General features: G+C 36.9%; 3 protein-coding genes across 3 annotated transcripts in view; 1 reads left to right on the top strand and 2 right to left on the bottom strand.

Annotated features, from left to right (window-relative positions):
• Window positions 1–1,715: 1,715 nt before the first annotated feature.
• LOC109621836 (zinc finger protein 184) lies at window positions 1,716–4,800 on the bottom strand. The gene is made up of 4 exons (XM_029871119.2): window positions 4,564–4,800; window positions 2,588–3,134; window positions 2,107–2,329; window positions 1,716–2,035 (listed from the first exon to the last, which is right to left on the bottom strand). Exons 1-4 carry the CDS (start codon window positions 4,708–4,710, stop codon window positions 1,738–1,740), a joined length of 1,215 nt encoding a protein of 404 aa, XP_029726979.1. The 5' UTR covers window positions 4,711–4,800; the 3' UTR covers window positions 1,716–1,737.
• Window positions 4,801–9,607: 4,807 nt separating this feature from the next.
• LOC109621312 (zinc finger protein 629-like) lies at window positions 9,608–12,362 on the bottom strand. The gene is made up of 4 exons (XM_020076008.3): window positions 12,099–12,362; window positions 10,650–11,202; window positions 9,999–10,221; window positions 9,608–9,927 (listed from the first exon to the last, which is right to left on the bottom strand). Exons 1-4 carry the CDS (start codon window positions 12,240–12,242, stop codon window positions 9,630–9,632), a joined length of 1,218 nt encoding a protein of 405 aa, XP_019931567.3. The 5' UTR covers window positions 12,243–12,362; the 3' UTR covers window positions 9,608–9,629.
• A 1,127-nt stretch (window positions 12,363–13,489) lies between these two features.
• Window positions 13,490–14,420, top strand: part of LOC109622949 (hypermethylated in cancer 2 protein-like) — a 301,534-nt gene continuing 300,603 nt past the window's right edge. The window contains exons 1-2 of the mRNA XM_062849503.1: window positions 13,490–13,872; window positions 14,011–14,420. Of these exons, the coding sequence (XP_062705487.1) occupies window positions 13,729–13,872; window positions 14,011–14,420 (554 nt within the window). The 5' untranslated portion in view covers window positions 13,490–13,728. The remainder of the gene's footprint in view (window positions 13,873–14,010) is intronic.

The raw sequence follows: 14,420 nt of genomic DNA, 5'->3' as shown, positions 1-14,420 counted from the left end.
ACGGCCATATAGAACTATACCGAACTGTCAAAAACCCATAATGCTTCAATGCTTTCATAATGTAGATTAAACGCTTCATTACTTGACAGATGTAGAATAAAAGTTATCTTGCATTAGCTAAACTATAATATGATTGAATTAATGTTATGATATAATGCTTGTGGTTACTTGGGTAGTCTATGGTCACTGATAAGCCATCTTTAAAATTCGTTTGAAAATCCTACACTGAAAGCAGCCTTGTCGTGAAAATTACTACAACAGGAGTTACAATTAACAGACTCGCACCAACGTTTTTCAACCGAAGTGACTTTGTGTTTATCATCAGAAGACATATAGTATTTATTACTATTATTCTGAATTGCTGCTAAGGTTGTTGTCTTCACCATTGAGTGAACTATTCTTTGTTGTTACTTTGACTGTTTCCGATTTACTGCACTGTGGTTTTGTAGTATTTCAGCATAGTTTTAAAACACAATGTTATTTATTTGGAGCTATTTAATTTTATTACATTAGATGAAAACATTAAAAAAATTAAGATAAGATTATCGTCACCACGATTGACCGATACCGGCATCTGCTTGACGCCTGAGGGAAGTTTGGAGCAGTCCAGTTTGCAGCAGTCTCCGTTTACTTTCTCCAGGTTGTGAGCAATGGAATCATCCCGTATGCATCCACCGGGATTTTCTAGGAACTATTTATTTTCACCATTTAACAACCCTGAAAATAACACGACCCCTAGTGAGAAACTGGAACCAACTTATTTTATAGATTAATATAAACTTACCGTAAGAAATTTTAACCCTCCAAGTCAGATCGGACGATCATCAAACGGAAAAATGCCTTTTGACACCACCGTAATTCTGGATCTTTCCATATCATCATCTAAAACGCACAGCAGCAAGCGAGTATAACATGATAATGATATTATTTGAAATTTTGGCTTACCTTATGATTTCACTTGAACATGTTGATCATTTAATCGAACTCACTGCGTTTTAATCTCGGTTTTAACATACTGAACAACTAATTAAAAAAAAAATAGATCCGAAAAATGTTTTGTATTCTTTTTGCAGAGCTCACTGCGTAAACAAAACAACAATTTGCATGTAAACGTAAATCTGACTACACGATCAGTATAATCAACTATAAAATAACTTCTGTTACAATAATATTTCAGTCTACTGTAAACATGGCAGAATTGAGAGTGTTACTTCACTATTTTTGTTATTTTTACAACCAAGATAGTAATTTTTACGATCAAATATGCTCGTGCTAAGTGAGGATTTTAAAAACACTGAGTTGTTAATTTTGCAGTCAAATTACTATGGAAAACGGAATCAATCCAACTATTTTTCAGTGAAATTCACGGATTTCATGGTATATTTAACAAAACGTTCTGCTTTTAAATTCAACAACGCGTTTGTCGTTCAGAATACTATGAAATTGATTTCAGTGTAAGACACTTACCGTGATGATATTTATTTTAATGAAAAAATTGATGTACGGAAAATTGTATGATACACTTGTAACGTGCTGTAACTTCTTACAAGCTCCAAAATATACCTATTACAAGTATTACAGTATTACAACTTCCTACAGCCATGCGCAAACATCGTCATTTAGCGTGGTACTTAGTTAGAGCTTTAGTTTCAGTTAGAAAAATTATAGCTTTCGCTACTTATCATTTTGCTTCGGATAGAACTACTATAACTCAGTTAATATTCCTAGTATCTTCGTTTATTGAATAACAATTAAATCACCCGAATCGGAATGGGTTGCATCCTCTTCCGCTGTAACAAACTCATCCTGCAGCATGGCATCCGGCAGCATCACTTCGCCCTCACATTTTACTTTGGCTTGCTTTAGCTGGGCCTGCAGCCAGTTCCTACCGAAGTCATCGCCTTCGCTGGAGACGTGTTTTTGCGGTATGTGGCGTAGTAGAGCGTACTCCGTGGGGAAAGACGCGTCACATTGTGGACAGGAAAATTTTGTTTCCTTTGCGCCATGTTCCAGCATGTGCTTTTTCTGGAGATACCTGAAATTGATGTTGGTTGAATGTTAGTGAAAATTTCTATCATATAAACGTAGACGTAGGTATTGTCTTACTCCGACCCAAACTCCTTTGGACAAATGTCACATTTGTATGACTTTGTAGCATGATACTTTCGTTTGTGGCGGAATAGTCCTTGTCTCGCAGCAAACGATCGATTACAAACGGGACAGCTATATTTGGGGGCATCATGCCGGTGCCGATAGTGCCAAATGCGATGGTAGTTGTCCGTAAAAGCCACATTGGTGCAACCCCGCTCGCATTTGTATGGTTTTATTCCTGTATATCAAGAAAACAATTTTGAGAAAAAATAATAATTAGAAATAGCGTCATTTGTTACACTACCCATTTGGCATAATGGTCATTTGGCAAATTAATGCCGTTTGGCATAACAATAATTTATGCCCTTTTCTCAAATTGACAGTTCTTAGCGTTATGCTAAACGGCATCATGACCACTATGCCAAATGGCAATCTTTCAAACGACGAACGTTATGACAAATGGAGTCAAGCCATATACCAAACCACTAACACTAACCCAGATGTTTGTTCGTATGTCCCTCCATTTGGTTCCCCCGAACTTTTTTTCCACACATTTCGCAAGTATTTTTCGCGCCTTCTTTCCTTCGCGATTTCTGGCTTTGTAGTTTCTTTGCTTTTGGGCCTTCATCATCACTTGATTCCAAAATTTCAATTGACGACAAGGCAGTAGGACCTTCCACTTGCTCATCTTCATCTGGATAATATTCGTCAACACTCATGTTCGATTCTCTCGTATCCTCTTCTTGACATTCCGAAGAACTGCTTAAATCTTCTACTAGGATAACTTCTTGATCTGTCTCTTCCGCTATCACATTGTTAGTTTTCTCCTCGGATTCCGAATTTGGCAGGGTCATTGCATCATCATTTCGTGGATTTTCCAACGCACTCTCTTCCGGAGAGTTTTGTTTATCATTGATCACAGCTCGTTCGTTCCATAAAACATTCTGTACATCCAAGCATTGCAACCGGTACTCTCGAAACTCGTTCAATCGTATCTTACATTCAGCACAAATGCTTTGACTGATTGAATCGTTTTGGGTGACCTGAAAGACAATGTTTCAATGAGGTGCTTTAGCAAAGAAAAAGAAAACAGAAATACAACATAAGGAAAAAAGCGTTCATTTTTTTTAAAACCTATTTATTCAAGATATGTTGACTGACCAACTGAAATGATTCCAATCAATTTCTCAAGTATGATATTTACAGTCCCTCGAGATTTTGGTTTCCCAAATTTGAGCTTTACACTAGGTTTCACCTTTGTTTGGGTTCGTCGCTTAGATCCCACCTTCACGTTGAAGTCTCTAACAAGTCAAACATCCTCGAGTCGAAGCATTTTGATGGATACAGTGACAACACCATAAGATTGTGCAGTAAAGCGAGTAATTTAAGAGGATGTTCGCATCCATAATTTTTAATTTGTATATTTTGCTACAATTTCAAACCACCTTTTTCATATCTTTTGCAGGACCAATGGGTTTTACAGTAGACGTTTGATAACCGCAATATGTTTACGTTTCATTTAGTGAACGAAATTCTATGACTGTAATGACTCGCAGACGTAAAAAAACACCAATAAACGTTAAGTGAAAGTGAAATTCATTCGACTGTTAATTTGGGCTAACTTGTCGTACCTTTAGAAGGTTGAAGAAGCTGTCATTGATGTAATCGTCATCATATTGAAAATTAGAAAACAGTTTTCTGAATGAGTGCATGGAAAATATATTCACTGTACTCCACTCTTCACCTACAATTAGCCATTTTACGAAATAACATCAATGTTGATGATGATTTTGATTTTAATGAGTTAGGATACCACCTCCTGTCCAATTTTGATTCATAAAATCAGGTCGTAAAATGGACAATGCATTTCCATTTCGAAATTCGGTTTTCAACGAGAAAACTGCTTCTGAATTCTCAATCATCATGATTATGTCGTCAATGACGACTTCTTCAACTTTAACGAATATCAGTGCAATAACTGAAAATGTGTTGCATTTAACGGACTTGCAGTTTAAAAGCATTGCAGGTAAATCACAGACGAATTCAAATCCTCGTTTGTGGTTAAACCATTTGCTCCGACAAACGTCTACTCTCAAAAACATGATCCTTAAATGCTTTGTTGATGAATTTTCATCCACCGCTTGGGCATCTTCTTTCTTTAGGGAAAAATTTCAATCTTTAACGATAATTGTGCATCGTCGTGATATCTTTTAAATAAATTGGAATGAGTTTTTACTTGTTGTCAGTATGAAATATTTTTGATGAACTGGTTTTCGTCCTGGACTTAACCATTTGAAAACGTACAATTGTATGAGGATTGCACTTTAAAAGCAACGGTTTACTACAATTTCATTATTCTTGTAAAAATTACCTGATTATTCTGTCACCATTTTAAGATAGGAGAATCAACTAAATCTAAGACACTAACTTAAAATTAAAATAAGCCTAAATATAATAAAAAATGATTCATACCTTGATTGATAACAGCTCCATAATACACGTATGAAGCTCGCCGTGGTTGAAAATATTTTCGAGATACTCTTCGCTCATACATAACCGGCATACTTGCGGAGAGTTCATATTGTTTGAACTGTGTGCTGTTTCCGGCGAAGGGTACATATTTTTGTGTAATTTACTGCAACAAACTTATTTAACACTTTCGCGAAGACAACGATATAATAACACCGGTTTCAAACAGTCGTGTACTGTTTTGATTTATGTTTGTTTACAACAAACATCTTGACAGACGTCAACAGGTGGTTCCTTGCACTTTTGCTTCGAAACGTTCATAAGTGGGTAAAAGGTAGGGAAAAAGAACATTCATTAGTCGAGGCACGCTTTTTATGTGTACAACTAACCAATTTTACCTTGATTTTACCAAAAAAATCATAATTTTATATTTTTTTAGAAAGCCGGTAGCACATTCTCGCTGATTAGACTCTTTTTTTTTCACAATTCATCTACACCTTTTTTGTATTTTTTCAAGCTACCTTTCGTGGTGGGACAACAGAACAGATGGTCACTATCCCGCGGATTTTCATGTTTTCTCCCGATTTCTTTATCGAAGCTACTAGCCACTTGATCACTAAAATTAAAGTTTAGAAATGGCTGTTTGCAGATCAGAATGATTTGCTCATTCAAGTAACATTTTTTCTAGTCAAATAGACTTGAAGAGGTTCTTAAACCCATCATAAAACCAAAATAAAAGGTATTAGATTTATGACGGTTCTCAAAACCTCTTCAAAAAAAAAATATCTAGATGCATAGGATATTCCTTGCCTGAATCGTCCAAGAAACCGTTTTTTCTACAATCGCAGTACGCAGTTACGAAAAAATGGCAGTTTGGATGGCAGTCACCGTAGAAAGTTCCTGCCGGGAATCGCTCTTGTTTTTTGAGCGATTTCTTTCGAACACGAAACTGGGCTTTAATTGGAAATAACATGAAAGCCCTGACGCGACGCTAGATAGCTAAGTAGAATAACAAAAAATCAAGTTTGTTGTCTTCAACGCCATGATGAAAAATAGCCGAAAAATCGTGTCTTTGCATAACCACGTGCGACGTCAAGACTACAGATAGGGTAGAAGCTTCAGTTTTGGCCAGCCCGGAGTTTTGGCCATTGTGCGGTATTCAGCCTGTAACGATCTAAATTGGCATAAATTTATATTTTACTAGTAGTTTCTAATATAATAATATGATTGCAGCTGTCAAAACCATACATTTTGAATAAAAAACTGGAAGAAGAAAATTATTTTTCTTAAAAAATCAGCTCCCATATATCTATTTTAGCCAGGGTGCTTATAATTTGGCCACTCCCATAAGAAATACACGTGATTGGCCAAAATAGAAACCAAAGCTGAGAATATGGCCAAAACTGCGGCAATGCTTCTATTTTGGCCAGTGCCATTTTTAATACCAAAATCGAGTATTAACTTGATTTCTGCAATTTTTCAATAAAGTATAGATCGAAACCTTTCATTTAATACATTGGTAGTTTTCATTGGATTATTGGTTAATTTTATAAAAATGATTTCCCTTAGGCTGGCATAAACCGGTGCCCGCACCCTAGTAGTAGAGTGGCTCAAGCTTGTATGGCAAAACCACATGTCAAAAAGTTCGATGGGCCCCCTTCTCATTGCGTTCTATATGACGCCACGATGCTCTGGTCAAATTTTCAGCTAAATCCGTAACATTAGGGCGGTGCTAAACTCGTTTGAAGTTTGTATGGGCGTTTATATTGGAAAACATCGATTTTTGCAGTTTTCCTCTGAGGGGTTCTAATTTCCTTTAAAACACGTAATCGATCCTATAGAAATAAAGCCTGGGATATGCCGAAAAACTTTATCGAAGACCGCAACGTGATCAGACACTTGCGAAAAAAGCTATAGCCTAGACAGTACGGGCCCATTCAATGAGATTTTATTGCTATTGTTATTCCTTTAAATGTTAAGCACCACCAGATGGTCTGCATGTAATATCTTTTCCGTAGCTTATAGGAAGACTTAGCGATCCTCGACACAGTTGTTCAGCACATGTGAGACTATAGTTCTATATAATCGGTTATGTGTTTTAAGTAAAAATAGTGCCTCTCATGAGAAAAATGTTAAAAACGATGTTTTCCCATATAAACTCCCATACAAACTTCAAATGAGTTTAGCACCGCCCAAATGTTAATGGATTTAGCTGAAAATTTGACCAGAGCATCGTGGCGTCATATAGAACAAAATGAGAAGGGGGTCCATCGAACTTTTTGACATGTGGTGTTTTGAGCCACGCTACCTAGTAGATTATACTAAGAGTGACTGGAAGGGAGAGGGAGTCAATGTCAAAACTAGAACAACGATTATCTGTCAAATCCATATAAATTCCCGTTCTAAACGAGCAGGCAGACCTGTTAGAATTGGAAGATGACGCCACTCTCCCTTCCAGTTTCTCTAAACTCTACTATGTAATACCACAGAGAACAGACATCCAAGTCCAGTTCCGAAACTGTGTAAGGATTTTAACGACCATTTGAAATCGGCAACACAAGTGGCAAAACCGTGGCGCTGCATTCGGTTAATTTATCATACTAATTTCATTTACCACTTGAAATGTTTCAATTCACTACTGATTGTGGCAATATGGTGTTTGGCGGCGTTAGTGTTTTCATCGTGCATTGGTTTGCAACCTTACTCAAGTGAAGATTTAAATCCTTACACAACTTTCTGAATGAAATTTGTTCTAGCCTGGATGTCTGTTCTCTGTGGTAATACAATAGAGTTAATAAACTATAGAGGAAGAATGTCGCTGGCGTCGCTGCCGAAACATCTCTTGCTGGCGGAGATAGGCCGGGCTATAAGTGTCAAAGCGAAAAAGTCGGGTATCTACCCGACATGTTTGCGAGCGAGAACAAAGGGAACAGCAGCGACATGCGTCCTCTATAGTTTATTAACTCTATTGGTAATACAAAAGACACAATGATTTTATTGCCCTTTTCCGGCTATACCAGTCGGCTAGTATGTCTGAAATAGACGTAAAAACTTGAAGTATTTTTAGCAAAGTACGTTTATTTGGCAAATAGAGAGATAACCTGTAATGTATTCTATTTGAGTTCTAGGTTGCACTAAATATTTGAACTCAAATTAATTATCACGAATACCAATTAAAACCTCCCAAATGATAAATCCCTATCTTTACGTATTATATTTAAGTGAATTCTAGAAATTTTTGAAGCCAGATGAATTTCCTCTAAGAGTTACGAATGTTTGTCTGTGGTTTTATATTCGAAATAGTGAAGAAGTGCCTAAAATTCACTTTAAAGCGGTTTGAGTTTTAAATTATTTCAAAATAAGTAGTCAACCGATTTTGATGAAAATTTCACCACCTAATATATATTATGTTGAAAACTTATAGTCAAATTTTCAGACGTTTTGACACACTAACAATAAAGTTATAGCTTAAACCATTTTTAAAATAAGTACAAGATTCTAAAAATCTAATATTCTCGCGTCGAAGATACATATCTGCGCCAATGCTTAACCGATTCCGATGAAATTTGTATCATCTACACATAATAGACTGTTGCTGGTTAAAAAATCAGCCATTTTGATGCATGCAATAAAAAGTTATGCACTGTTTTCCGTGGTGCAATTTGGTTCGGGACACCCTTTACCTATTTTAATATCAATAGGTACCTAATTCTCAAAACAAATCATCTTACAAAGCTGATGTTCATAGACTTGTTCAAACATGTTGGTTGGACAAAATTTTCAGATTTAATGTCAATGTCATTCATTAATAACGTTGATTTTGAATCTGTCATTGAAAATTACTAGTTATTTATGTAACGAGTTGCAAAAAGTTGATTTTTTCAGCACGAGTCGTACATTTATCCAACGAGGCTTGCCGAGTTGGATAAATATGAAGAGTGCTGAAAAAATCGAGTTTTGCAACGAGTTCCATACAAAATTTTATGCAATGATTTTTTCATAATGCAACCCATTTGAGTTGCATAATGTTCATAATGCAACTCAAATGAGTTGCATTATGAACATTATACAACTATTTTTCATTATGCAACTCATTTCAGTTGCATAATGAACCAGTTCGAAAAAATTGGACATTATGATACCTAAATGAGTTGTATAAAATATAAATTATGATACTGAATTGCATAAAATAATTTTTCACAATTATTATTTGTTTACGTAAATCACAAATTAAAAGACATGTTCCACACACCGTTAAAAAAATACGTCTCTCCTGTTGTTTTGGAATTTTCGGAAAATTGGATTGATAAATTTGCTTCAAAAATATGTCCAGATCTTGGTCCAGGCTATGTAGCTCCTTCCATTAATTTCTAAAGTAAATCCCATAATTATTTCCCGGAAGTTTGTAGTCCATTATCTTTAGCTGAAATTAATTTGGCTTTATCTCTTACGAAGAATACTGCTCCTGGAATTGATAATATAAAATTAATTGTTTTTAAAAATTTACCTGAAGAAGGAAAACTACATTTACTTTCGATACATAATAGCTTCTTAATTCAAAATGTCATTCTTTCTTAATCAATACAACTTCCAGTAATTATGCCCAAACGTCGTCATGGAACCAGGGATGGGAACACTCACTTGCTATTTTCTCAGCTCAGAAGCATGCAATAAAGAAACAATGTATGGACGACTTTTGCCTTGTGGTTTGGTCTAAAACTTTTCCGAATAGTGTAGGGATCGCACGCGCATCTCAAAGTCGTGACAGGGTTGTGAAAGCGACTCTCCACGAGGTGAGTTTTATTTACATTCACCTCGTGGAGAGTTTTAGAGCAAACCACAAGGCAAAAGTCGTCCATACATCATTTCTTGATTGTACGCTTCTGAGCTGAGAAAACTGCAAGTGAGTGTAACTCTTTTCAAGTGAGTGTTCCCATCCTTGCATGGAACGTGGTAGTTGCACTGAGTTAGACCTTTGGTTTCAGTTAGAAAAATAATAGCTTTCGCTACTTATCACTTTGCTTCGGATGAAACTACTATAAATCAGTTAATATTCCTAGTATCTTCGTTTATTGAATAACAATCAAATCACCCGAATCGGAATGGGTTGCATTCTCTTCCGCTGTAACAAACTCATCTTGCAGCATGGCATCCGGCAGCATCACTTCGCCCTCACATTTTACTTTGGCTTGCTTTAGCTGGGCCTGCAACCAGTTCCTACCGAAGTCATCGCCTTCGCTGGAGACGTGTTTTTGCGGTATGTGGCGTAGTAGAGCGTACTCCGTGGGGAAAAACGCGTCACATTGTGGACAGGAAAATTTAGTTTCCTTTGCGCCATGTTCCAGCATGTGCTTTTTCTGGAGATACCTGAAATGGATTTTGTTTGAATGTTAGTGAAAATTTATATCATATAATCGTAGACGTAGGTATTGTCTTACTCCGACCCAAACTCCTTCGGACAAATGTCACATTTGTATAACTTTGTAGCATGATACTTTCGTTTGTGGCGGAATATCGCTTGTCTCGTAGCAAAAGATCGGTTACAAACGGGACAGCAATATTTAGGGGCATCATGGCGGTGCCGATAGTGCCAAATGCGATGGTAGTTGTCCGCGAAAGCCACGTCGGTGCAACCCCGCTCGCATTTGTATGGTTTTATTCCTGTATATCAAGAAAACAAATTAGAAAAAAAATGATATAGCGCCATTTGTTATACGACCCATTTGGCATAATGGTCATTTACCAAAATAATGCCGTTTGGCATAACAATAATTTATGCCCTTTCTCAAATTGACAGTTCTTAGCGTTTTGCTAAACGGCATCATGACCATTATGCCAAAACATAATGCCAAATGGTAATCTTCCAAACGACGTCATTAGGCGCTATCCATAAACTACGTAGACTCATCTTTGGCCATCACAGACCCCCTTCCCCCTCGTAGACTTTTGTTCATACAAAATTTTCGAAATTTGTATGGGGCGTAGACTTTGGCCAGAAAACCCTGTCCCCCCGTAAGAGTCTACGTAGTTTATGGACAGGCCCTTATGACAAATAGAGTCAAGCAATATCCCAAACCACTAATACTAACCCAGATGTTTGTTCGTATGTCCTTCCATTTGGTCTCCCCGAACTTTTTTTCCACACATTTCGCAAGTATGTTTCGCGGCTTCTTTCCTTCGCGCTTTCTGGCTCGGTAGTTTCTTTGTTTTCGGACCTTCATCATCACTTAATTCTAAAATTTCAATTGACGACAACGCAGTAGGAGGACCTTCCACTACTTGGTCATCATCATCTGGATAATGTTCGTCAACACTCATGTTCGATTCCCTTGTATCCTCTTCTTGACATTCCGAAGAACTGCTTAAATCTTCCACTAGGATAACTTCTTGATCTGACTCTTCCGCTATCACATTGTTAGTTTTCTCTTCGACTTCCGAATTTGGCAGGGGCATTGCCTCATCATTTCTTTGATTTTCCAACGCACTCTCTTCCGGAGAGTCTTGTTCATCGTTGATCACAGCTCGTTCATTCCATAAAACATTTTGTACATCCAAACATTGCAACCGGTACTCTTGAAACTCGTTCAATCGTATCTTACATTCAGCACAAATGCTATGACTGATTGAATCGTTTTGGGTGATCTGAAAGACAATGTTTTAATGAGGTGCTTTAGCAAAGAAAAAGAAAAACAAAAATACAAAATAAGGCAATTCTGTACCAAATTTTCTACCAACTGATCTTTTAAAGATATGTTCACTGACCAACTAAAACGATTTTAAACAATTCCTAAAGTATGATATTAAAATTATGTAGACCCTCGAAAGTTCGTTTTCCCACATTTGAGCTACATTAAGTTTCCCCTTTATTTGGGTTCGTCGCTTAGATCTCACCTTCACGTTGAAGTCTCTAACAAGTAAAAAATCTCCAGATCCACCGAAGCATCCTGAGGAGCACAGTGACAACGTGACAAGGTTGAAATGCATCTCTGTGTTACATACGGTGTTTGGTAAATTTAGGCTTGATTTTTGATAGACTGGATACTGTCTTGAACTTAAACAATTTGTAAACGTATACTTAAGGCTTGCATTTTTAAAGCAAATTTTCATGAATCTTGTCAAAGTTACCTGATTAATAGATGTCACGTTATAACGATAGGTATATCAATTGGATTGTATCGTGTATAAAATATTAATATTTTCTGCATCCTAATCGAAAGCGCTCATTTTTTGAGTATATATTTATTGCGATCGGATTTCTTTGTTTTGATGATTACATAAACAAAACAAATTTAATATTTGTATATAGAATTACAGTAATTCGATAAAATTACAGTTCTCCCCGAACAAAAAATGTCTTTACTTAACTCTAAATGCATTTTAAAAATAGTTCCCGGACATCAAAAATTATGATTTTTTTTTTTGGGCGGAGAATCCGATTATGAAATAATCTGAATACCCCTAAAGAACCCAACCGAAACTAAGACACTAATTTTAAAACTAAGATAAGAAGCCTAAATATACTTAAAAACAATTCATACCTTGATTGATAATAACTCCATGATCCACGTATGAAGCTCACCCTGGTTTAAAATATCTTCGAGAAACTCTTCGCTCATACATAACCGACATACTTGCGAATTGATCATGTTTGAACTGTGCTGTGCTTCCGACGATGTGTACATATTTTTGTGTAATTTACTGTAACAAACTTATTTATTTCATTCGCGAAGTTTACGGTAACTTCGATTTCAAACAATCGTGCACTTTGTTTTGGTTTATGTTTGTTTACAAACATCTTGACAGACGTCAACAGGCGGTGCCTTGCACTATTGCTTCGAAACGTTCATAAGTGGGTAAAAGGTGGGTAAAAAGAGCAGTCATTTGTCGAGGCACGCTTTTCATGTGTACAAACTCGCCCATTTTACCAGAAAAATTCTATTTAATTTTATATTTTTTTAGAAAGCCGGTAGCACATTCCGATATTTCGACACCTTTTTTGGTCTTTTTTTCAGCTACCTCTCGTGATGGGACAACGGGACGATGATCACTAACCTGCGGAATTTCATGTTTTCTCCCGATTTCTATACCGATCACTAAAATTGAAGTTTAGAAAGGGCTGTTTGCAGATCAGACCGTTCCTGACGGTTAAAGCCTCTATAATCAACGAAACGAAACACCGACGCTAGATAGCTAGAATAAATTTGTTGTCTTCAACGCCATGATGAAAAATAGCCGAAAGGCTGAAAAAATAAAACTTCTGCATAAGGTTGAAAACGGAAAAAAGTTTAAAATGCAAAAAATGTATACCAACCAAATAACACAAGACACGGACACGTTCAATGCTTCCAGTGAGCTATTTGCTCACGACGCACGAAGCACGACTCTAGACAACGGGATAGCAAGCAACGCCCAGTGGCACAGCCGAAAACTTTTCCTGACAGCTGCGGCGGGAATCGAACCCGCGCTTCTCAGCACGATGCGACTAATAGCTCGGTGACCTTAGAAATAGGTAGCGAACAACGATTTTACATGGCTAATGTCCGGCATTCTTGCAATATGCCCTGCCCACCATATCCTTCCAGCATTGGCCACTTTCTGGATGGTCGCCGTAGTATAGATTATAGGACTGTGTTTTTAGATACTGACAGTATCATCAGAGACTTTCAGCAAGTTCTCAATAAGCGTGGTATGACATCCTTCTATATATAGATAGTAGAGTAAACATAGATCCGCGGACACCGCTGACTAAAATGTTTCAAGCGTGTAAACAGTAATTTTCAAGAGTGCGACGGTTGAATGTGACGTCATGCGCTCCATTGATGTTGTCCAAATCGTGACGTCATGCTCGTTTGGATACAGATTTTGACAGTTCGTTTGGATACAACGGATTCATCAACACGGATCTATGTTTACTCTACTATCTATACTTCTATAGACTTGCGGAGTTGGGAATGGTTCTAAAAATACTCATTTTCGCCCTTTTGTTGTTTATGCTTTACTCATTGCCAAGAAATGTGTTCATATTTGGCATATACGAGTATATCTAAATCATTGTATTCTTTGGGCTGTCAATGTAAATAATAACACAGAAATCATTCCACGCGAGTCAGTGTCGCGAATCGAAGTCCAATTTTATTGCATTCAATTATTAAAAATATCAGTTAAAAAATGACCGATTTCGTACTTAATAGCCCTACTTCTAATCAAAACTTTCAGAAAGTATGCCGATTGTGTCTGAGTGAAGAATCGTTAGAAGACATTTTTGAACAAAACGACCTAACCGTATGGATTTCGGATCTTCTCTCGATTGTGGTACGGGCCGAATATATCGAATATTTCTTTATCTTGTGAGCAACAGATATCTTATCTATGCCACAACCAAGGCAACTTGATATCTTGCTTACACCGTTTGTAGCATGTAGTTTCTAGCATTAACAATCAATCTTTTAGGTTTCCCAAAGCGATCGAATTAGCCATTGGATTTGTGTTCTCTGTCGAATACGCATGCAAGAATTCCGAGAGTATCAGTCCCGATGTTTGGAAGTCCAGGAAGTTCTGTTGAGCGACTCTTCTAAGGTCGAAGATGTTTTAAAAGATGAAATTTTGATTGAAGACTCATTATGGGCAGAAAGCATAACAATTGAAGACGATGAAGAGGACGAAGAAGATATCTACAATATAAGTTTAATAACTGCTCCAATTCCGCCGCAAATTACACAAAATTCGGAAGTTCCAAAAACCTCTACAAAAAATATGACAATGGAAACTAAACTCCCCGTCAAAGGATGCTACAAAGGCCGACATATAAAATGCGATATATGTGGAAGAACAGTTCAAAAACTTCGTTTTGACAACCACAT

The sequence above is a fragment of the Aedes albopictus genome, chromosome 2 (assembly GCF_035046485.1).
Source record: "Aedes albopictus strain Foshan chromosome 2, AalbF5, whole genome shotgun sequence".
Classification (NCBI taxonomy): domain Eukaryota; kingdom Metazoa; phylum Arthropoda; class Insecta; order Diptera; family Culicidae; genus Aedes; species Aedes albopictus.
Note: the sequence above shows the minus strand (reverse complement) of the source record. Positions and strands in the feature narration are given on the sequence as shown.